This window comes from Candoia aspera, chromosome 1 (assembly GCF_035149785.1).
Source record: "Candoia aspera isolate rCanAsp1 chromosome 1, rCanAsp1.hap2, whole genome shotgun sequence".
Classification (NCBI taxonomy): domain Eukaryota; kingdom Metazoa; phylum Chordata; class Lepidosauria; order Squamata; family Boidae; genus Candoia; species Candoia aspera.
The window spans coordinates 238,948,742-238,973,301 of record NC_086153.1 but is presented as its reverse complement, the minus strand read 5'-3'; the positions used below and the strand labels follow the sequence as shown (position 1 = coordinate 238,973,301).

The window sequence follows — 24,560 nt, the reverse complement described above, 5'->3', positions numbered from 1 at the left end:
AATAGCAACAGCCTTATGAGGTAAGCTAAGTTGACGTTGGTTGAGGGTGGACTTGAACCTGGGTCTCTGCAATCCAAATCTAACACTCTAGGCCAGTGTTTCTCAACCTCACCATCTTTAAGATGTGTGGACTTCAACTCCCAGAATTCCCCAGCCAGCATGCCCTAGGTTTATAGCATCCCAAATAGTGGCTCCTTACCCAGAAGAAGAAGTTGAAGATGAACAGCAGGTATTTGAGACAGATGGTCACACATGTCTCCTTGCTTTCACTGTATTCACGCATGGTGACAAGTCAACAGAACTGTGAAGACACAAGAAAGCAAAAGTTCAAACCCATGAAGAACCCTTTCCTTTCCTTTTTTTTTCGTCACCCAAAGTGCAAGCGTGCTCATTCTGCATTTCTCTATGCAATAACTACTCCACTGGCACGGCTGGGACATACCATAAGGGAAACATGATAGGGAAAGCATGCAGAGCACACTTGTGGAACCCCTTTACCAACAGTGGCCATAGGGTGTGTCTCTATTTTCCTTGATAACAAAATAACACACTGCACATGTGTGTATGTGTGTGTGTTTCTGCTCTCCTCTTCCATTGCTTCTGTGTATGTTTGTGCTAGGTGCATGCTGGAAAGTGCACGACTGATTGCAGGCACTCTACTTTGGGTCACATCAACAAGGGAGAGGCAGACTCAAGCTCATTTACATGGCAACCTTCAGCTGCTGGTCTCCTGTGGGTACAGTTTTCTCCAAAAGAAACCAGCTTAAAATCCCCTTTCCAGATTTCACCCCCTTTGGCTACGATGAGGACTAGGAGTTTTGTCACAGGGTATTCCCCTGCTTCTTTGCCCCTTCCACCTGTGCCAAGGAAACAAGGACCAGTCCTTTTCCTTTCTTTGGGCATGTCTTTTGAAAGCAGTGAAAAGAAAAAGAGCCAGTGTTTTAGAATGCTTGTCTCTTCAGCTAGAAACTGGCAGAATGCTTGTCAATTTCATCCAGAAGAAATACCCACCTTCTTAAAAAGAAAAAAGAAAACAACACAGTTTTACTGTTCTTCCTGTAAGTTAGGCTACAAGGGGAAACTAGCAGAACTCTATTTCACTCAAGCAAGAAAGGAAAGTCCACCTATCACTGTTCCACTGTTTTGTTTTTTAAGAAAGTCCAGACTTTTACTGGTGCATTGGAGGACCAATGAAACTAAGAAAAGGAAAAGAATCAGAGGTAAACTATTTACCAGTGAAATGGGGGCGGGGGGAGGAAACCCAGCAGCTTAGGAGGAAATGGCCATACAAGGCAGCTATCAGGAACGGGAAGGTATGGGGCATTCCTGCCACAGTGCCCACCACCCAATCAGAGAGAAGATATTGCCCACAGTGGAGTGAAATGCAGCAGGTAGACCAGTTGGTATCACTTGTGCTGGCAGAAGTTGGAAGGCACTACTTCTGATTTCGAACAAGAAATGACAGGCAGAAGTGGCTTGGGGGTGTGCTGGGGACAATGTTGTGCACCCCTGCCCTCACAAAATGGTTAGTGGACTGTCCTTTCACTGGGGCAAGCAGGAAATCTGGATCAGCCCTTAGAGTGGAACAGCTGCCAACTTTCACAGGCCTGCCCAATGGCTTCTCCTCTAGGGATGAACAGGAAGAACTGGGAGATATTTTTTTTCTCTCTCTAGCCCCAGCCTGATCTGGCCTCCTTCTGAATTCAAACTCCGCATGCGCGCACACACACACACACACACACACACAGCCTAAACAAATATTCAGTAAATCTGGTCCCATTCTGTTCAGTTTTCAAGATGTATCATGCTGACTGATGGATTAACAGAGTCCCAGCACTTCTTTCTAACACTCTGCTGAGTTGGAAAGACTGAAAGTTGAAAATAAATGCAAGGCTGATAACCATGCAAGCCCAATGTGCAAACAGAAGGAATCAGGTCCAAGTCATCTCTGACATTAACAATGTCAAACTCCATGACCTGCAGGATTCTAAGCATTTTCCTATAACCCCAATTCCATGGTAGGCTACGAAAGCTGGCTGATCTTTATAGAGGTGAACCAAAGCAATCTTCAAGGTACGCTGATTCCAGGCACACAGGTTTTTGTAAATTATTACCGGTATCTTGAATTATTCCCAGAAGGCTATACAGAGAAAGAGAGCATGCAAATGTATAAGAATGCACTCTCTTAGGTTTCGCATGATGGCATCAAGTTAAAGAGGCACTCTGGATTTACTATGAATGGGAGTTCGCAAAACAAATACTTTTTTTATTATTTTTGGTCTCTTGCATTTAGAAAGCTCTGCCATCTCCCCAGGACATGGGACATTTTTCTGGAGAAAAAAATGGGAATGCTTCCATCTCCAATCCAATCTGTTCCTTTTGCCCAACTGCGCATAAACAGAGCAAATTATTTTTCTCTTAGAATAGGTGACGGCATGGTTGGCCGAGGATCTTATTCACAAACAAAAGGAGAGACTGAGAGACGACTATATGCATCCAAGAGAGTATCAGGGACAGAATGCTCCAGTCTTGGCTTCCTGACAGCCCAGTCATCATGAAACATGTCCATGCTCCCCTGTCAAATGGAGCTTTATATGCATCCCTTCACCTTCCAATATCCCACTTCTATTAGGTGTCCCAGGGATTTATTGCTTGTAAATAGTGAGAGATTTACTGCTCCCAGAACAGAAATGCTATAGGACAGATTGTTGTCAAGCCCCACATAGCTAACAAATCCAAGAAGCAGGAACCACACGGATTTCAGGAAGGCATAATTAAGGCTAATCTGAGATAAAAACGGCACAATCTTTAAAACTTTATGAGTAAATTCCCAGCCACACTTATAGCCAGGTGGAATCTCTTCAAAACACACCCAGAGCTCTCACTTTGGTCTGTTGTTGTCTCTTCTCCCCTTCCTTCCCACAGTCTTTCATAATTACTTAGCGGAATCAGCCACAAAGGAGGGTGCATATCTTATGGAAATAAACTGGCTTTAGCTTTCATGATTCCTATTCCAAAGAATGATAAATCTGAAGCGATGACAGAACTGTTGGTTAGTTTCACTAGACCTTTTTGTAATGCCCCCAAACATGTATTTCTAAATAAGGAAAACATTCTTATTTAGAATGAAGAAATTAAACTTGAAGAAATATTGAGAATAATGAAATATGCAACAACATTTTATGCATTTGGTGTCATTGAAGAATGACTATACCTGAGGGAAGTAGCATATCAAGGATGGTGGAAAAGCAGAACCCATCAGCCCAGAAGCTAATCCCCATAAAAGTTCAGCATCACTTACAGAGTAGCACATACTAAGATCTGGGAGGAAATCTTGTTTTTCAGCTAACACTTCTACGCTACCTTCTTGAGCTACCATGGAAGCCACTTCCTGTGAGCGCCATGGTGAGCTGATGGCTTACTAGTTTGCTCCCTAGCAAGACAGCTTTTGCCAGGGAGATCGCAGCTGGATGCTGGATCCGGGCCAGCAGAAACTCTCCAGAACAAAGGAGAGATCGTTGAGATTATCCACATGACTCCAGACAGACGCTACTTGTGAGTAGACTGCAGAAACTGCCATTTTACAGTCAGCTTATAAGTGGAGTGGCTGGGAGTCAGGATTACATCAAGCTAGATTTCAGCCCCTGGACATGTATTTTCCCTTTCCTCAGCATCGTAAGAAATGAGATTTCAGATCTGATTCGACATTACCGCAAACTGCTCCATTTCTATTACTGCTTCCTCTTTTTTATCACATGATCACAGGAAATAATTCAGCACTGTAAGGGATATTGCAGTTCATTCTAAATTTTCAGATGCATCAGATGCTTCCAATCCAGCACAGTTCTGCTTGTAGAGTAAGTGGGATTTCACAGACGCAGTTTTAAAAAGCAGTCTTACTGATTTTAATGCTGTAGCCAGAAAGCAGCTGGAAATTCATGAAGCAGAGTGATTAACGTGAGGTTAACGGCCAGTGAATCACGGAACTATCATTGCTGTCTCCAGTTGTTCTGGCCAGAAAGCAGCATTTCAGAGTACAACAAGACCGTTCTTGCAATGAAACTGGCATGCCAGAGGAGCCAATCATGCTCTGAAGGCAATTCTATCCCTGCATGTCCATGCTTTTCTGTGCCATCAGTTGGAACAAGCTAGGCCTTTTCATGGTGCAGTGGAGATGCAAAGTCCATTAATCTCTCAAGGTAGAAAATGTGATATTTGTGGGCACCTTCCTTGGTGCCTATCAGGTTCCTTGCTCTCCTGAACCTAGCAAAGTGCCAGCCTCTTGCAAAATACTTATGCCAGAAGCATTTTTAGAAAATAAAACTGGTGGGTGGCTATAGTTCAGCGCTTTGTTTGGAAGCGTGTCCACTTGGACAGGCAAAAGTGAAAAGCTGGGATGGTAGGAAACATTGTGAAAGGACTAGATGGACTGGTGGGGAGAACCTCACCAGCTTCTTTTCTAATAAACTGTCATCCTGTGACTGATCACACCACCTGGAATAGCAATTTGGTGCATAGGCAAGTTTTCATGGTAGATGTTTTGTGACAGCAACCACAATATGCTCTTAAAATTCCAAATGCCTGAAAAGATTGTCTGCCTCTAAGGTAGCACCACAGTTCTGTATGCACCACAGTATCTTTCTGATCCCAGAATTTGCATGTACTTGTGCTGAGGAAATCTGGATTTTGCAATGCCACATATATAAATTAGACAGTCTAAACAAGAGATTATTTTGTTTCTTTTGGTGCCTCTTGTTCTGCTTCTGCTAAAAGCCAGTCTCACGATCCCTGGAAATTATGCTCATACCTAACCACTTGAATTTTTCCATGTTATGGCTTGGTCTTCACAATTACAAGAACTGTCAAAGTGCCCATAAGAAGAGGTAAAATATCAAGAACATTCTCAAGATACTGAATTGTCTACCAAACAGAAAAATATATTAAAACATCTGTAAAATGTATCAAGTTCTGCACAATGCTTACAAGACTAATCCAAACAAAGGCAAAATTGAGTGATCTGTTTCAAGTCACAAGACAACACCCTTTGAGCTTTAGGCAGCAACCATAGGAAAGGAGGTCTGTTTTAATCTCCTATTTGTGGGCTTCCAAGATGCCTTGGTGGACCACCATGTAAGATGGTATGGTGACTAGAAGGGCCAAGGCTTGATCCAGCAAGTCTATTCTCACGTTCACATGGCACATGCTGAGCTATGCACAGATAATTTCAAGAGACAATCTCAATAGAACACACCAGTTTGCTTGGATCATCTAATCCAGAAAATGAACATAATAAATATTCTGCTATCCCCCTTTGTTCATCTGGTACAGTGCACAGTGGAAAGGAAGATACACCCAACATAGGATCAATTTGCAGATCACGTCATCATCACTATTTGATGAATTCATTCTCTCCACCAGCAGCCATAAAGCTGTTGTAGAGAGATACAGCACCTTCCTGCATCCACTGGAATTAAATCTAATGAGTAGTTTCCTGCATCAATTTAGGAGTTCAGTAATCTAGGGTAGTAAAACATTGCTCAGAGCCAGGAGGAAAATTAGTTTCTCAGCATCCTCCCCAAGCTTATGGGAAAGGAAATTGAAAATGACAAATAGAGGGAAACTCCTCTACAGAGGGTAGGGTGGTTCATTCGTTATCTAAATTATGTTCTGCAATTTTCTCATCCAGATTGTGGTTGATTTTCAGTTCAAGCCCCAGCAAAACATTGGAGTAATTCCAATCTTCTGCTGCAATTTAAGGTTGGGAACCAAAGAACGGAAAGAGGTCCCAGAGGACAACTGTTCCAACCTCCATTTCTGAGAAGGACAACTTCTCAGGCCATCAGCCATCAGCCGAGCCCGCTCTTCCGAAGCCACAAAAGGCAGCTCTCTAGAGGGTCCTGCAATATCTTGATGGCTTGTATTTCATTCCAAGCCACCATATTCTCCTTCAGCACACAAAGGCTGAGTTAGCAGCTCAATGGCACAAGATCATGCAAAACATAACATGTAGAAGTATCTGGAGCTGTTCATACACATTTCAAGGTGTGTATCACCAAGAAAGACTGCAAACATCCTTCAGGCAACATTTTCTTGTTATTTAGACATACGTTCAAAGAGACAGCAATAAAATACAATTAATTACCAACTGGTTTCTTGCAGTTTCATGCACAGGTGCATGGTAGAATCATTCAGCCAAAGGAAGCCAAAAGGGGAGCTAGGGAGAAAATATATCCATAGCTCATTGCACAGTTATTACTATTCTTATGAGGCTTTGGGAAAATATCTTAAGAGAGTTTTGCCCATTTCTCCAAACACGAGGGCTTTTCATAAAGCATTTCTATCTAAGATTCCAAAACCAATTAGACCGATCTATTTCCAAACAGTTTGTTCAACTTAATAGGCACCCCGAAGATTTAAAAAAATCATTAAAAATATTTTAAAAGCGAACACCAAACATTACCATAATAGTATAACAATTCTCTCCTGCACTCAAAGCAAGATAAAAGGCCATTTTTCAATATTATGCCTGATGAGGCACTTGGGTGCATCATCTATAAACTGGGAATCCCAGTTTCTTTCTTCAAAAGGACTCAATTTTCCTACACTGAAATCAATTCATTTTAACTGAGTCTGAGTCTACCAAGTAATAGCACCAATTGTCTCAAACCAGCAAAACACTGAGGCTGGTATATCCAGTGGGTCTTTGACAAGTCACCTGATTGCCACAAGAGAACAGCAATTCCATATAGGTGAGTGAAGAGGCTGGCAGAGGAACAAGAGCCTCCATTCTTCCTCCTCACCCTCCGCCAGTCTGCTTAGTTTCACTGTTAGCTCCATAGGAAGAAGGATGCATCTATCCCACTCCTTAGCCTTCCTTTCACTGACCAATTCTGAAGAACGTAATTTTTCTACTGTCCGTCTGAGAAATTAGCATTCTGAATTTCCCCACCCTCTGTGACAGGATAGAAATGCTAGTAATTAAACACACACACACGTACAGACACACAAAAAAACTGCTGGCTATTAACTTCTTTGGGCTTATTCACACAAATCTACCAACATCAAATATAGTTTACATGCACTTTAAGAAGAGAATAAGAGAAATTGTATCTTAGGGATAAGGAAACAAAAATAAAAGCTTAAAGGCTATTCAGTGGCAGATTAGCTGAAACACCTGCATTCACTTTGTAAAATCTCATCAATGGCAAGATCCAGCAGTTTCTTCGTGGCTTATACTACTTAACTATACAGGCTTTTGTTATTGAGAATACTGCAACCTAACTTGTGCTTTAGGAAGTCTACATTTGTTTAGTGACCGTTTGAAGTTATGACAGCTCTGAAAAAAGTGACTTACAACCGATCCTCGCACTTACAACCGTCACAGCATCCCCGCAGTCACATGATCAAAATTTGGGCACTTGGCAACTGACGTATTTTCAATGGTTGCAGTGTCCTGGAATCATGTGATCGCCATTTGCAACCTTCCCAACCAGCTTCTGACAAGCAAAATCAATGGGAAACCACGTGAATCGCTTAACAACTGCTGCAAAAAAAATGTTGTAAAATTGGGTGTGGTCATGTGATGCCTTGCTTAACAACCACACCACTGAACATTGAATTTTCCGGTCCCTACTGTGTCATACGTCGAGGACTACCTGTACCCTCTGACAATGTGTGAACCCAACCAGAGATTGTCCCAAGGCATAGATGCAGAATTGGGTAGAATACCTGTTGGACTTGGGTTTTCTCTCATCTGGCATATACTAAGCACTGAATTATGAATTACAAACAAGAAGCTCAACAAAGTCATCTGCTCACATCATCACATAATTATAACCATCCTTTTAACCACACTCCTTGCCCTTCGCACTTGTCTCTTCTTGTATCATAATAAAGAAAGCAGCTTCTGAAGCTATTTCTTTGTAGCCTACCTTATGGTTAGATCTAAACCCAAAGTAGGGGTTTAGGAAATAAAGGCCAAGCAAATCTTACCTAGATTTAGAAGCCAAGGTCAAGCAAAACAAGAACATAATAAACACTTCAGTCCAGAAATATTAAAGCACTGTTTTTTCATTATTTTAGGAATAATGAAAATATGTACCTGGTGGCTCAAAGCTTAATTGTTGCCCAGAGCCTTAAAAACAGGCAATTATTCTTCCCTTTGTGGGACTGGGAAGAGGCTCTTGCCAATATACCATTTTGCTAAACTTTCTTAACAGCCTACTACAGACTTCCGCAACCCAGATGCCCTTCAAAATTATTGGATATCAGTTTCAATATTCTCAGCCAGGATGATTTGTGTACAGATCTGCTTTCTTGATGTACTGGACTACAATTCTCATCATCCCATGGCTCTTCTGGCCAGAAACATATCTGGGGTTCACCAGGTTGGGGGACTGTGATATGTTGCTTTATTCTGGTTGTCTCCTTCAGCTTTTCCAAGACAGGCAAGCTAGATATTTATTTAGAAAAAGAAATCAAGCTCCCCGCGTGTGAGTGTCCATTTTCCAATTAGGGAAAAAATGTAAATAGATATTTTCAAAGGCTTCTTATGTTTTCAGAGTAGGTACTTTTAAAAGGAGTCAAATTACAGGGCACTGCTTTAAAGGACAGGGTAAGGTGCCAGAAAATGTTACCAGTCCTTGCTGTCCAAGGATGACGTAAACCTGCACTGAAGATATTATTGCTGTATTTCACAGTCAGGATGTAAGATAAAGGCTACAAAGCATTTCATGCAAGAAAATCCAGATGGATGGGGCTAGTCCTCAGCCAACCAGCTAAGTGAACACATTATATTAAAACACACATCCAAGCCCTGGGCAATGCAGATATCCCTCTTGTTTTAGGAAACTCATAGATTCCTACCCTGCTTATGATACAGCATATTAAATTTGATGGGCCCTCTTTATTTCTTGGCCAAATATATTTTTGCACGATTACTTCGCAACTTCCACAAGAGTGATTTTCAGTATGAGTGGTGGTGGTGAAAAAAAGGTAGAAAGGGTCCTTCAAATCAAACTTCCTTGGCAGATGAATATACTTCAAAGCACCAGGATATAATCATTCTTCATTTTATTCTTGGGGGGAAAAGTCTGATGCTTTTATTTATGGCATGGCAGTTTCGCTTCTTTTTTAGAAATCAAGATAATGCTTTAAAATGTAAATGGTCAAGTGGGGGCAAGATGATGATGCCTGGAGGCCCAAGGGTGTCACATGGGGGGGGGGCTCCAACTCTATTCTTTCCCTGTAACAGTAGTGTGAAAAAGCCTTCCTAAGGAAAATACACACCTTTCATTTTGCTGAATGAAAGCTGAGTGCAGCTACGCTGGGTTTGGCAGACTTAGACCAGATTAAAAAGAGCTGTCTTCTAGGGCCCTGGCTCTTGACACTTCACTGAAAGATGTGAGTCCTTCATTACTTATTGTTCCCCCATTCATTTCAATGGCTGCTGAAGTGGCTTCTGTGAATCAGTCATGCAAAAAGCTTTAAGAACAAAAGGAGCTTTAGTTAAAAACATTATATTCTGTACACTGGCGCTGCCATCAACTGATTGGCTGCTTTCTTAATATAAGCCCAACAGAGCTGCCTGCCCCTTTTGAGGCTTCGGCTGATCTTTTTCTGAAATGATTTTATTAGTGTGTGTCTGACATACATAAGATTCTCTCTCTCTCTAATGTACAGAAAGCATACAATTTGCCCTGTCTTAACATTTAAAACTTCTGAATAGCTGAACAGTTCTCTCAGAGTGCATAACTGAGATTCTTTTGAAACTTTAAAGATTCTGAATAAAAATCCTTTCAACTGCTTGACTCATATTATTACTTAGTTATCTATGGGCCTTTTTTTTCTCCTACTCCTTTCCTGGAGCTCAGTTCTAGGACTTAATAAAAAGTATATAATGTGAGTATTTTGAGGAAAATAACCGCAATGAGAGTGTAATAAATGAAGAAGTCTTACAATATTGTGACTATCCTAACACTTCTTGGTGGAATATGAGATATCAAGGAAGATGGGGGAACAAGTAAAAGGAAAACAGATTTCTGGATATGTTCATCTACCCACTTGTTACTAGAAATCTAGCCCACTGTTTCTTGCTAACAATTAAAAAGAAACAGGGAAAATTCACAGGAGGCTGGAGTGCAAAATGGGGCTCTTAAATGGCTTTTAAAGCAAGTAACATTGGGAAACATCATAAACGTTGCAAGGTCTGTACCACTCTTCATGCTGAACTCATTTTCTTATATAAATACATACTTGGAACTAAGTGCTTTTTGCTTAAAAGCCACAAGTTATATGATGAATGCTTGCTAATAAACCTGAAGTTATTACCTCAAAAAAAAAATTAACCATAAGCTTACTGGTAACCAATGCAGCTCCTGAAGCAGAGGTGTCACATGGTCATACTGAGGAATACCTATAACTGCCCAGGATGCTGCCTTCTGGACCAGTGGTCTTCAAGGACAGCCCCAGGTAGAGCGCATTGCAGTAATCCAGACAAGAGGTGACAAGGCATTAGTGAATGTAAGGCCTCTTGATCCAGAAATGGGTGCACGTGGAGCCCAAGATGGATTTGTGCAAAGGCCTTCTGAGCTGCAGCTGCCACCTGCTCTTCTGGATAGATTTTACTCAGTGTCACACAGAACATAATTCCAAGAATGTCACCGGTGCCCACGCAGAATTGTCTGTTGTGACGTGATTTGGAACAACTGACACTTACCTCTGTGCAATTTCACAACATCTGGAAGGCCACAGCTTGCCACTCTTCTTTAAAACCAGATTTAAAATTCTGTGCCAGGGGCTGAATCCAGCCTCTCATCTGTCCATATAATGTCAAAGAGTGGCCCTTAATGAAAGTATGTTCTGCTCTCCAACACTGTCAATTTCTCCATGCAGGAAAAAACACAAATATTTACCTGAAATGTTCTAGTACAGGTAGTCCTCACTTAACGACCACAATTGGGACCAGAATTTAGGTTGCCAAGTGATGCAGTTAAGCGAATCCAGACCCGATTTTACAACCATTTTTGCAGCGGTTGTTAAGCTGAACCACATGGTTGTTAAGCAAACCACACAGTCGTTAAGCGAATTGCATGGTCTCCTATTGATTTTGCTTATTGGAAGCTGGCTGGTAAGGTCAAAAATGGCAATCACATGACTGTGGGACACTGCAACCATCATAAATGTGTGACAGTTGCCAAGTGCCCGAATTGCGATCACGTGACTGGGGGTAGGCTGTGACGGTCATAAGTGCGAGGAACAGTCATAAGTCAGTTTTTCAGTGCCGTCGTAACTCCAGACAGTTGCTAAACAAATTGTCGTTAAGCAAGGACTACCTGTAAACAGCAAAAAGTGTCAATGGAACTCAATAGTTTGCCACTGTTGGTTCTCCCTCACTCTGAGACATATAAAGACCAAATCAATCAGCTACGCAATATGTGTCAATAATGACTTTTATTTCTAAGAGTGCATTTTAATTCCAAATAAAAATATATTTCCTTCCCTTCTAGTGCACATGCACCACTGAAAATTCAGTGAGCTTTGCAAGTTTTACAAAAATAGATTCATGTAAACAATAAAATCACAATTGGGTTATATTTCTCAACTAAAGCTGCTTAAGGCTCTTTCAAGTCAGTTTTAACTCCTGGTGTCTTTGTGGAAATAACCATGTAGTTTCCTTGGTTGCAGTACAAAATTAGTTGGCCACTGCAGGACATTTTTGTCTACTTCTCACAGTAGAGGGTAGCTCTAGCATCTCCCAGTGGCCTCCCATCAAAGTACTAACAAGGTCCTATCCTCCTTGAATTTTCAGATCACCAAAGTTTCAGCTAGGTCTAATTTCCAATGTCTAGCCCTTTTTCCCTCAGACATCATGTATTGGAGGGCATTTCTATGTATGGTCGGCATCCAAGACCAAAAACACACCTGCCTATTTCCATCAATTCTTTTGTTGGGTTGTTGTTCGTCTATCGTCATTGATGAAGACCTCAACACCATTAGTCATGTTAACACTAAATGTGGTGTGTCTGAAAACGACTGGTCAGGCCAATTCACAAACGGAATGTCCTGGCACATGTTGGGCAAACATGTGTAGACACTACAGTTGTTGCACTGATGGCTCTAGACTTGCGCAGCTTGCGCTTATGTTGTGTTTCTGCAGTGCGCCTTACTTCGTAAGCTTGACAGCCCTTATGGATGAGGCCACACCAGGTAGAGCAATTTTGTACCAGTGTTTCCCAGGTGGTTGTGTCTATGTCAAGTGACTTCAGGGAGGCCTTTAATGTATCTTTGAAACATTTCTTCTGCCCTCCACGCGAGCATTTTCCAGCAGAGAGTTCCCCAGAAAGGAACTGCTTGGGTATGTGCTTGTCCAGCATACAGATGATGTGATCTGCCCACCAGGTCTGTTATCTCATCAGCAGTGTGGATTGATGGTAGACTTGCTCTAGAGAGAACTCCAGTGCCTGGTACTTTATCTAGCCCTCTGATACCTAATACTGTATTCTGCAAAGACAAGTCATGTGGAAATGGTTGAGCTGTCTTGCATGCCTCCGATACACAGCCCACATTTGTTGGATTAAAGGTAAATAAAGGACATGTCTTACACTGAGGAAAGGAGAGATCTATTGTTTTCCCTCTAACTTTTCTGGCCAAATCACTTTTCCATCATCTTTTCCAGGTAACCTCTATCTAAATTCTATCTGTATGTTGTATTTCTTTGACAATAATCCCTTGTTAGGAAGGATTATCCCAGTAATTTTCCTCAGAGTTATTTCTTACAAAGAATAAACTCATTTGTGGTTGTGTGTCCAAAAAACACATTTTTTCCCCATTACAAATCTTAATTCAATCCAACTCTGCATTTTTCCATGTTGTGCAGCTTCCTCCTTTGGATAAAATCCGAAGTTAGATGCCTGGATTTCTGCTTGCATGATGGGACTTGCTTCTGTTCCTGCAAGTTCCCATATATGATATGGGAAGAGCTGCAGAGGAGTAATCGTTCTCCGCCAACCCCTTGTTTTTGCAGCGGTCATTCCAATGGCAGGAAAGGTTAACTGAATACTATACCATCATTTCATCATACAGACTAAACACAGAATAACCAATGCAACTGGAAAGCAGTTTAATACAGATCTGGAGTTTCCCCCCACTGTGCTATTTAAATTTACAAGGATATCAATATTCCTTGCATTCTCTAGTAACCGACGATAATATTCTCACTCAAACTAAAGTAATTTTTCTTCTGTAAATACTAAACCTCTTTTTCACAGTGAAGGTCAGGTACTAATCAACTAAATTGAGCTGCTTCACAGTATATCTTCCAAGTTGCACATTGCTGCAATTTGAAGAAAAGCTGCATTTCAATGCACCATTAACAATAAATCCACCCCTTTTAGCTGTCATTGCTTCCAAATATTCCAATAAAATAACATCTTTCTAACATTTATGCACCTTTTAAACAACCCTATAGTTGAACAAGTAGGTGGAAGGGATTTTTTTCCCAAGTTGTTAACATGTTTTCTAAGAGATAAAATAGTAAATGTGAATGTTTGTGAATCGTGTCATAATACAGCCAGAGAAAAATCTCAGGAAGCTCACTGACTGGAGTCCTATCTTGTATTTCAGAAAGAAAAACGATCTGCAACACTTAGGTTGAGATGGGGAAATAGGAGATTTTTAGTTTTGTGTCAAGAGATCATTTCTCCATACAGATACAGTGAAATTCATGTTGGGAAGGATGCTTCATCAGCAGTGCCTAGGGAACCAGACAGGATTAAAATCATAGACCCCAAACTCATCCTACTAAAAACGTACTGTACACAATATGGATATAGGTCCCATATGATAATCATAAATCCGTAAAATATACATTTTGGAGGTTAAATGATCTTATAGATTCAGGGCACTATGCCCAGTGGAGAATACAGGTTGTATGCAAACTACAGAAACAAATGCAGATGTGTTCAAAACTCAAAGAACTGCAGGAGATGGGAGAAAGTCCAGGACAAGTACAATGAGCCAAACTGCATTCACAGCCATGGAACAGTCGTGATGAAACAGTAGTTAAAATTCAAGCAGCATGAAGACAGAGAAATAGCTACAGGCAGGGGTGTAGACCTTTTCAGAAGAAAATGGAATCATATGCTACTCGGCTCTGACTTGTGCAAATGCAGCTATCACCATTCACAAACCATGGCTGATGACTTCCCATGATGTGTAAGCCAGCCATTCAATGAACTGGCATCCAATGATGTGATATAAGCAGAAACAAGGAGCAAAGAGACACTGCCACTTTTAAGAAAGCAGCACAGCACTCAAAGGCCATGTGAAGCCTTCAGCACCCGCTCGCTTGCCAAAGCTGGTCGTCCCTAGTGTAGACTGTCTGTAGAAGCAGGTTTGTTTTTTTACATCATCCCATCCTGAACAAAATCTGCTACCCTATGCTGCTTTCAGGAGACTTCAGATACAAATGGCTAGCACAAACTCTGTTTTGCCCACATAAGCAGCTTCTCTCCGATGCCTTTGTTTTCATTAGAATCCCCCATGCTGTTTGTGGGAGCACTACTAAATCCTCAAGCAGCAGATTTTCTTTAGGACCAGAAGGAAATGATATTATGTGTCAAAGGAGGCATCTGGGAGGCCAAGAATGGAAAAACACTTCCTCCCAAGCATATTTCACTGAGCAAAACTGGCCTTAACTAGGCAATGATACAAAACAGACTGCAGGACAGCAGATGCCAAAGGAAATACCTCCCAGCCACACCTTCTTCCCCCCAATACACTTCTGTAACATCATTAAAAAAAAATAGATCGGGGGGGGGGGGTTGGGACATTTGTCTTTCAAAACTAGCAATCCAAAAATAAAGGCTACATTTGTTATCCAGACACAGATGAAATGAGATACAGCCCTTTATGTCCTGTCACTCCAGCTCTGGCACTTCAAATAAAGCAGCTTGGGAAAAGGTATGACAGAAATGCTTGCAAGAGGAAAAATAAGATTTTGGCCCATGGTCAAATAAACTCTACATTAAAAAAGAACATGCGTGATCAATTCAACCTGTATTATGCGACACAAACAACGTGCTTAGGAACATTATGGTATCTGCCCTCTAATAGCGGAGAGAGGACATTTTGTGTACATCAATATATGAAGGCAGGAAGCCATGCCCCTCTCATTAAATATTTTTGGCAGCTTCCAGAAGCTGCGTAATTGGTTCAGGTTATGCTGTAACAGAATTTTGTTCGGTGTTCATGAATCTGCAGCCAGCCAAGGCTACATAAAGCAGTCTGGGAAAAGTCACAGTGATAAAGCCCCATCACTTTCTACTTCTGAGAGTTCTTCCCAGCAGAGTGGAACGTATCACTTAAAACAAAATGTAGAATCCCAATGGACTGATAAATGAGTTTGAGCCAATATTTTAATATTATTATCCAGACTCTTGTTTCTACTCTAATCAACCCAGACGCTAGCCTAAGGACCACCCAGATCTGGGGATATTCCATCTTTTACCTTGGATGGGATGGCACTTCCCCATTCAAGGGTGGTATGTAATGTGGAGGTCTTCCTGGACTCACAGCTACTGCTTGATGAGCAGGTGGCAGGGTGGCCAGGAGGGCCTTTGCCCAGATTCATCTGGTGTGCCAGTTGCACCCTTTCCTAGATGGGGGGGCCTTCATATAGTTATTCATGCCTGGTCACTTCACAGCTTGACTACTGCAATGTGCTGTACATGAGACTACCCTTGAAGACCACCCAGAAGCTTCAACTGGTCTAGAATGCAGTCGCATAGGCAGTGATTGGAATGCCTCAGTATGCCCATGTAGCGCCTCTGCTTCATGAGTTGCACTGGTTGCCAGTTTGCTTCTGGATGCGATTCAAGGTGCTGGTTGTTTCCTATAAAGCCCTACATGGCATAGGGCCTGGTTACTTGAGGTACTACCTGTCTCCAATAGTATATGCTGGGCTGGTCTGATCTGGCAGGGTTAGTGCACTCCAGGTTCCTTTGATTAAACAATCAGGACCCCAGAAGCACCTTCTCCGTAGCAGCGCCTGCCCTCTAGGTTCCCCCAGAGATTTGAACAGCTCCCTCCTACTGGTATTTCGGAGAGCCCTGAAGACGAGGCTCTTCTCCCAGGCCTTTGGTGAGGATGATGGATGCTGGTTTTCTTCCTTTTCTTTGTTCGCATCCAGGTTTGTTTTCTCTGCTCCTTTTGTTTTGTATTCATTTTGTGTTGTTTGCTTTTCCTTGTTTTTAAATGTTTAAAATTAAAATTAAATTATTATTATTATTAGAAACACAACTAGGGGTGCCAAATATAGAACCAGTAAGTCTTGTTTATAGATTCAAGTGGTCTAAACTTACAGTATGGGCTACATATGGGTGTAGGTATCATGCAAGAATCCTTCCAATTTTAATTTATCCTACCCTAAGTATATGGTAGCTTGATGTAGGATGTAACCACCATGCATGAAGAGAGACTCCTTATTTTAAAAAAATCCACATGCATGTTGATCCAGTGATAAAAAAATAAAGTTCTTATATCAGCAAAAGATACGCGTACATATTTTCCAACCAAGGCAATAAATATGTATGGGAGAGATTTTGTGGTTCACCTCCTTGAAATTAGTGGTCCCAATCCCATTTGGGTCACTGTGCATCTACATACAATGAATCAAACTGAAAGTACTCTGGGACAATTTATATGTTAAATACTGTGTAATTTGGCCTTCAGAATTAGCTGCAAGTGACTAGATATTGACACATTTGTTCCCTGTACAAAACCTCTCTTCCACAAAGATCTGTACTCAAGTTTCTGCACTTATTTGCCTGATATCTCTACTAATCTGTTGTTATTCTCAGTCTCCACTATTCTCCCTTCTACTGCTCAACAACAGGCTGAATCTCCAGAAATGAGCGGACTTGAGAGGAAATTAACTCCCTTAAATTGTACTCCTGTTCACCATTTGAGGTCAGCCTTGATTCATTTAAAGGCATTTCCCTTTTAGTAGTCTTAGTCTTGATAAGCCACACTTGATGATAGAGAAAGTAGAAGTCAAGTCTAGAGTAAAGCAGTCCTACTATACCGATATTTACTTGGGACTAAAAATTTCCAACAAAAAAAGGAGCTGTGGTTTTTCAAGACTGAAAGCTTATTCCAGATCCAGCCGGAACAATGCGGATGACCTCAAGATGGCAAAAACAACACTTAATCTGGAATTCTGCAGCCCAGACTTGGCAGACATACATTACACTCTACTAACTCAATTAGGGTCCATTAAATGTTGAATCAAGGGTGTTATAGAAGATTTAGGCTACTCATTACTTTCCCAAACTTACAGAGGAAGGCGAGGTTATTCAAAGCAACATTAGAATTTATCTACTCCTTTAAAACAGGCAAATGAAACAGGTTTATTGGCATAGTTTTATTGACTGACCCCTTTCATTAAGTTTACATTCTACTTCCAAAGAGCATAATTAACATGCTCTTGAGTTACTGTCTATTCTCAAAACTATTTAAAAAAAAAGAAATGTCAGAATTCGATGTATTATTTTAAACCATTTTCTGGTACCTTTTCTATAGTTTGCAGCCAGCTTCCACCAAGGTGGTCCCTTGGTTCATTTGTGTTGGATGAAAACTTGCCATAATAAGCAGTGAGAGCACTAGATTACAGAAGGCTGCTTGGCAGAACAAAAAATGAACCTTGCTCCTTTAAGAGTGAGTTCCAGCCCTTTATAGCCAAAGCCAGCAAATTCCACTATCGCCTTCCAGCTTTGTTTGTTCCTAAGATCCTAGATACCATTGCCCAGAACTGCCTACAGGTCTGGCTGCCCTTTCCAGACCAGCAGTTGCTTTCTCCTTTTCTTAAACCTTACTGGCACCTTTTCCTGCTGCCAGACCACCACTCCTCTTTGTTATTCTACCTTGCCATTGCACACAGCCACTCTCCCCCACACCTGGCCAACCTATCTGATTTCAAAATGCTAGAGCTAAAGAGCACTTGGATGGAAGACCACCAGGAGACCCCAAAGCTACAGGCTAGACTGAGAAATTGAAAAAACATCCCAGAAGAAGGGATTGGCAGAACAACTTCATTCTATTACCAATAAAACTAGGTTTATGTGTCCACAAAGTCACCAGGCATTAAGGTGGTCTTGAGGGAGTCTTTAAGTTGGTTTACCCTCCTCAGCGACTGAGGAAACAGATTATACAATGGCACACACACTTTAACAAAGACAGTGTTTACAACACATTAGGAAATTAAGAGATGCTATTTTGTGAGCTGTATTATTAGTTAGCATGGTATAATGCAAGATCAAGTCTTCCTATCTAATCATTACCCAAAGTACAACAGTAGGCCTGTAGCAAAAAGTTATCAGTAGGGATAGGCAGCCTAGCATTCTCCACATTTCTGGACAACTCCCACAAGTCAACCCCTTTGTCTTGTGCAAGCTGGCTGGAGTTGATGGGGGTGAAGACTGAAGCCTCTACAGAGCAGCAGATCAGAACACGTTCCCACAAGAAGTAATGAATGTTTCGTCCCATCATATTACTATTGTTATATTACCTCCAAAGGGGAAAAAACCCTTGGTGTCTACCCCAGTGATGATATAAATGAACTATTCTTACTTCAGAAAAGATGCCCAAGCTCCTTTTTCCTGTTACAGTGGAAGTGCAACTCCCTTGAGCTTCTTCATTACAGGTAGCCCTCTTTTACCATCCACTCATTCAGCGACTGTTCAGACTTACGATGGTGCTGAAACACAAGACTTATAACTGGCCCTTGAAGTTGCAGCCATCACAGTGTCCCCAGGGTCATGTGATCATAATTCGGGTGCTTAGCAACCAGCACACATTTATGATGGTTGCAGCATCCTGCGATCACGTGATCGCCATTTGCAACCTTCACTGCCAGCTTCCGACAAACAAAGACAGTGGGGAAGCCAGCAGGAAGTCATGGTCACGTGATGCCACATTTAACAACCTGCAGTGATTCGCTTAACAACCACAGCCAGAACCGACATCATAAGTCAGCACAGTCACATGACATCCCACCTAACAACCGTGCCACTTAGCAACAGAGTTGCCAGTCCCAAATGCAGTTGGTAAGCTAGGACTACCTGTATATGCTCATCAAAGCAATCAGAAAGTTGAAAACATAAACTGAAGACAATCTTCTCTGGAACTTTGACATTGATTCAGTCTCCCAAGCACATCAGTGCAAATAAATTTATGAAAATCCTAATGCAGAAATACCTAATGCAAACTCATACGTCATCTTGACAAGGGGATTTACTACGTGTTTCAATGTTTTCAACTTTGTATTTCAAAGGCTGAGATTGCATAGCATACTACACTTAATATGGTTGGCTAGTTTTTGACTCAGGTGTAAACACAGCTAATTTGGTTCAGTTAACACAGATTACCAGACTGTGCAAACAGAACCAAAAGACCATGTTAGAATTCAGAAAGCAAACCTACACATCAAAGATGTACAAAACAATCTCCCCTATCTTTTTACGTTTCAGGGTGAGAACATTAACAAAAGGAATCACCCCTTTTCCAATTTGGGGATTAATCACTGACTGACATATTTTAAAGTCTGTTATAGAATATCTTTTTTTTTTTGGTCCTGTTATATACTCTGATCCAACACACATGTTGCAAGTTCCTGAACCACTATTTAAAAAAAAAAAATCAGGTCTCTGAAATCCAACATCTGCACATGTGTTCCCCAAACTGGAATCCTCCAGATGTGACTGAAATTATAACTTCCAGAATTTGGGAATTACAATTTCAAGCAGACCAGGAATTTTGGAAACCACAGTTCCTTTTGGGGGGGCACTAGGCTGGAGAACATGGATCTATAGTTACTCCATCTAAGTAAAATACATTATATATTATTTGAGTGACAACTATGGGTAAACCACCAAATGCAGGGTATTCAGACACAACAGGTACACCCAAGCTATGAAGTCTAAAAGCAGGACAAGGAGACGTTGCGTCGTACCAATCGCACACAGCACTTTCTACTTTCCACCACTACCCAGAGTGTCCAAAAGAAAGCATGGACTAGATAGCTAATGAATTATAATTAAAATTATTTGTAGAAATAACCCACGTAACAGAGCTAAGGTACCCTTTCCATGAGAAAAATCAACAAAGCCATCAAGTGTCCCTATGTGTGTGCGCGCGTGCGGCTATCACGTAGTTCCACTTTCACAGAATAAACTCACGAGGAGAAGGAGAGTTTTGATTCCTCCCCCCACGCGGATTTCCGAAACAAAAGTTGATCTCCAACAAGGCTCGTGCCTCCTGCGGCTCAAATAACATGAACCTTCATCTCCTCCGCCACCGCCTTTTCCAAAAGGAGATCCAAATCGAAAGGGGGGGGGGGGATTTCCAGAGCACGGACCTTCCCCTCCCCCTCGCCGCAACAGCCCCTGAGATCCTAACTATAAAAACACGTACTATGGAGAAGAAACACTCGCAACGTCCTTTCGCGCACAGTCTCCGCTCCCGCGCGCCAGAGAGTCACTCTCAGGAACTTTGTGGGCCTCCAACACCAAACGCCTCCCTCTTTCCTCCCCCTCACGCGAGACAAAGAGGACGAGCCACAGCAGCTGATGGAAAGGACAAGGAGCCGGGCTTTCCCGTTGAGTAGCTCAAGGGCTTCCTTCCTGTGGGGCCGCTCGCCCAGGTAGCTCCGCCCGTCCCCCTCCCCTCGCGAGACAGACCAGCCTACAACCGCGCAGGTGCCCCTTAGCATCCGCAGGCTCGCGAGAAGGCAGCCGGGGCTTCATCACCCCCTTACCGTCGCCTGGCGAGCCGGGTGGTCCTAGCGCTGCGGGCAGCGAGAGCGGCCGGGATCGCTTCCACCAAAGTGCCTCGCTGAGTCTGCGAACAGCCGCGACTCCTCCCTGAGAGACCCCTCCCAGTTCTCTCGTGGCTCCGGCAGCTGCTTCAATGCTTCTAACTGTTCGAACAAACGCTGATTTTTCCGAGACGCCTAGCGGAAGAACCGAACCACTGCCGCCTCGGTGAGACGTAGTGAGGACGCCAAGGCGCGGCCAGGACTGGAAATGAAATTCGGGTCCTGGGAAGGGAGGTCTGTGCCTGTTAGGCACGGGACACGCGAGCAGGCCCGCAACATGGGTCACCCGGGGCAAACATGCCGCGCTTGCCCCCTCCCCCCACCCCGTTGCGGCCCTGCACGCGAGGGACGCTGCCCTGTGATGTTTTGCTGGGGAATGATGGGTGGTGATGTCACCGGGTGGCATTCTGGAGTCTGTTCCTTGCGTTGGCTGCAAGCAAATGGGGTAACAAGGCTTGAAAGATCCCACTTAACTTTTCAAGATTAGCCTGGATCAGGTACATGCTGCTGCCTAGTTGGAGTAACAAAGTTGATGTGTCTTTTTGTAACAAAGTTGATGTGTCTTTTTTGTAATTATGAGTAGTTCAGTTTGTACAATGTGGTTACTCTTGGTTGACTGAATCAGAGGTTACTTAGTTGTCCCAGCTTGGTAGATTTGTACAAGCACAAACTTACTACTAGGCTAAAATATGGTTTACTCATTGTGGCTTAATATGTTACACAAATAAAACCATAAGCTATCATATGGGGAAGTTAGAGAATGGAGAAAATAACCAGGCAACTGCTTTTTTCTTTTTAATGCAGTTCATAGTTCAAGCCTGCTATCTTAAAGGTAAAACATCTTTGCAGGTCACTAAATTTTAAATTAAAAAAACAGGATTATGACTATGTCGATACACTGCACATAAGAGAGCAAAGAGCTATTAAAAGAGGCAAAAAAATGTGGAGCAGTTTTGATGGTAATAAAATACCATTTTGGAAGTAAGGGAAGAGGTCAAAGTTAGGAACCTCCAAAGAGTAAGGACTGCAGAGGTATTACAATGGTTTGTTTTCCCAGAAACTCTGTTACAGCCTAGTTAATGATTGTAAACATGTTGTAATTATCCATAATAATGACAGTCTTGATTCGCTTTCATATCCAACTTGCTATAACCATGTGAACAGTGAAAATTGTCATTTTCTAGGAATCCTGCTTCAAAACAGTTGGACTTAAAAAAGACTGCTTTTATTTGTTGCCTCTCTATTTTGCCTTTTTTCTGAGAACTGAAAGCTAGGAACCGAAAGCACAAACATCCTGGGGACTGATATGTTTTCCCACTGCTATCAGAAAGTTGCTATAATTTCTGACGTTGAATTTGTGTCTTTCTGTTCTACGTACAGACAGTCCTGTTCGTGTATGCAGAATACGGAGGGGCGTTGCTGGCAAAGGTTCTTAAAAATGCCATCATTTGAGTACCGTTGTCCACCTACCATGGTGTGGATTTGCTTCTTTCCCAGCAGTATGCCCCCAAACCACCAAATTTGATTAAATGGACAGGAATCCCTGAAATTTAGGAAATCATACATGCATAAATTGCAGGACTACAAGACTTTGTTATAATTCGTGCAACTTGTAGAGGAACCATTAATCTATAACTATAAACTTTTAAATTTTCCTTTCCAAAAAAAATAAAGCACACACATACATCTGCTTCTGATCTACTTAATCCAGTGTTTCTCAACCTTGGCAGCTTGAAGATGCATGGACTTCAACTCCCAGAATTCCCCAGCCAGCATAGGGAATTGGCTGGCTGGGGAATTCTGGGAGTTGAAGTCCACGCATCTTCAAGCTGCCAAGGTTGAGAAACACTGCCTTAATCCTTTAGCTTCCATTGACTGATTAAACTACTGATAGTATATTTAAGCCCAAGTGCTGTCATGCTGACTCACCCACCTCAGTGCAATGTCTCCTTTTTATTGATAGTGCCTTGCAAACGTTAGAGATGATAGACTTGGGGAAACAATTTTCCTTGCTAGAAGCCTCTCATTTTAGAATGGGAAATGAGTCATCATTTTCCTGTTGAAGACTCTCCAGAGGGAATTTATTTTCTGTGCATTCTGAAGTAAACAAAGCCTGAGGGCCCAAATAGATGTGAAATGTGTCCTTGCTTTGAAGGTACGGTACAATGCTTCCTTTTTGAAAAAAAATGCACATGGCATCAGCTGGCAGGGAGAAGGGTGTCTGATCATTTGCAGCAAAGCTGGAAGAAGAATTTAACTCTTGCTTTCCTTGCTCCTTCATTGATTTATCAATTATCACACCTGATTCACAACCTGATGCTATTTGGATTTTTTAAAATTTACACATTAAATGCCGAAACACTTTAGCTTTACATGTGACATAATCTTGAGACATCACTACAAATATGAATGACACTGTGACATTTTATAAAACCTGACAAAAATGTTTGTGTACTTTCTAAGCATACAGGGAGGTAGTTCTAGTTCTTCCGTAATATGTGTATATTTTGAAATTATTCTTCCTTTGTCTAGGTCTCTCATATATCGGATGACTGATAGCTATTATGATTGATAGTTTCTTGTAGTTTACAAAGAATAGATATGGCAGCTTCCTCAAGGGTCTCATAATCCGTGGTAGACACAGAGGAAAACAAGTCAGAGAAAAAGAACTTTAGCGGCGATTTTGTGTTGTTGGTGAATTCTAATCTATGATTTTTAAATATCTAAGGGATTAGACCTATTTAAGGTAATTTGCCCGCAGTTCACATTTCCTTTTATGGCCAGGAATAAAAAAAATGGCAAGACTGAAACTCATAATTCCATTCATAATTCTATATGCTCTGCTTCTAAATTCCTGGCAGAGCCTTTTGAGGAGAATGTGTTCAAACCCATTCAGCTGATGAGGAAAGCTTTTGCTCTCCACCAGAGATGCTTAAGAAATGAAAGAACAAGACTAGATCAGAAGCCCCGAAAGCTGAGTCATTGTTGACCAAGCAGGAAATTCTCTTCAGATGACAATTCAGAGGAGTAACTTCCTTACCCTATCCCTCAAATGGCTGAAATAGGAACGCTTTCCCTTTGCCAAAGTAACAGCATTTTAAGAGGTTGGTGTGGGGATCCGTGTCAGTGGATACTGGTAAAAATCAAAAGTGTTTAATTCTCCCTAGCAAAAAGAAACAGAAAGCATAGCTAAAAATAGTAGGCTAACGATTTGGAAGGAAACTTTTCCCTGTGTTTGCCTGCTGTTTGAAGGGCTCATATCTAGAAATACTTTTTTCAGATAACACGATTAACAGAAACCAGCAGGCATGAGCGATTAAAAGTATATCTAGCTTTCTCTTCTGGTTGCCCAGGGGTCATCTGGAGAATTTATCTGTATACGTTTTATCCCCTAGCTGAGGCTCTCAGGACAATGTACCTAATAAAACAAGACAGTAAAATCAATGCAAGAAGTAATTCCAAAACTACAATCACAAAGAAAATGCAGCAGCCAAACGCAGTGGAAAACAAAGACTAGTACACCAAGGAAGCACAAGCACAAAACATATAAAAATAATTAAGATATTGAACAGCTCAGAATATTACTTCAGAGTTTAAGAGAGAGAGAGAGAGAGAGAGAGATGGATTATACACGCTGAACAACATGTTTGATTAAATAAAGGGTTTGCCTGGTGAAAATATAAAGTTA

The 24,560-nt window shown here is 41.7% G+C and overlaps 2 protein-coding genes across 3 annotated transcripts in view; both read right to left on the bottom strand.

The window, feature by feature from the left end:
* Nucleotides 1–20,956, bottom strand: part of CD151 (CD151 molecule (Raph blood group)) — a 42,881-nt gene extending 21,925 nt beyond the window's left edge. Inside the window, exons 1-2 of one of the 2 annotated variants that reach the window (XM_063289304.1) lie at nucleotides 20,813–20,956; nucleotides 200–301 (exon numbers count right to left, since the gene is read on the bottom strand). In XM_063289304.1, the coding sequence (XP_063145374.1) occupies nucleotides 200–283 (84 nt within the window). In that variant the 5' untranslated portion in view covers nucleotides 284–301; nucleotides 20,813–20,956. Of the gene's footprint in view, nucleotides 1–199; nucleotides 302–20,469; nucleotides 20,492–20,812 lie in introns of those variants that run through there. The other variant, XM_063289305.1, reaches the window with a different exon arrangement.
* Nucleotides 20,957–24,082: 3,126 nt separating this feature from the next.
* CRACR2B (calcium release activated channel regulator 2B) overlaps nucleotides 24,083–24,560 on the bottom strand; it is a 49,635-nt gene continuing 49,157 nt past the window's right edge. Inside the window, exon 14 of the transcript XR_010066859.1 lies at nucleotides 24,083–24,290. The gene's annotated coding sequence lies outside the window, so the exon portion shown is untranslated. The remainder of the gene's footprint in view (nucleotides 24,291–24,560) is intronic.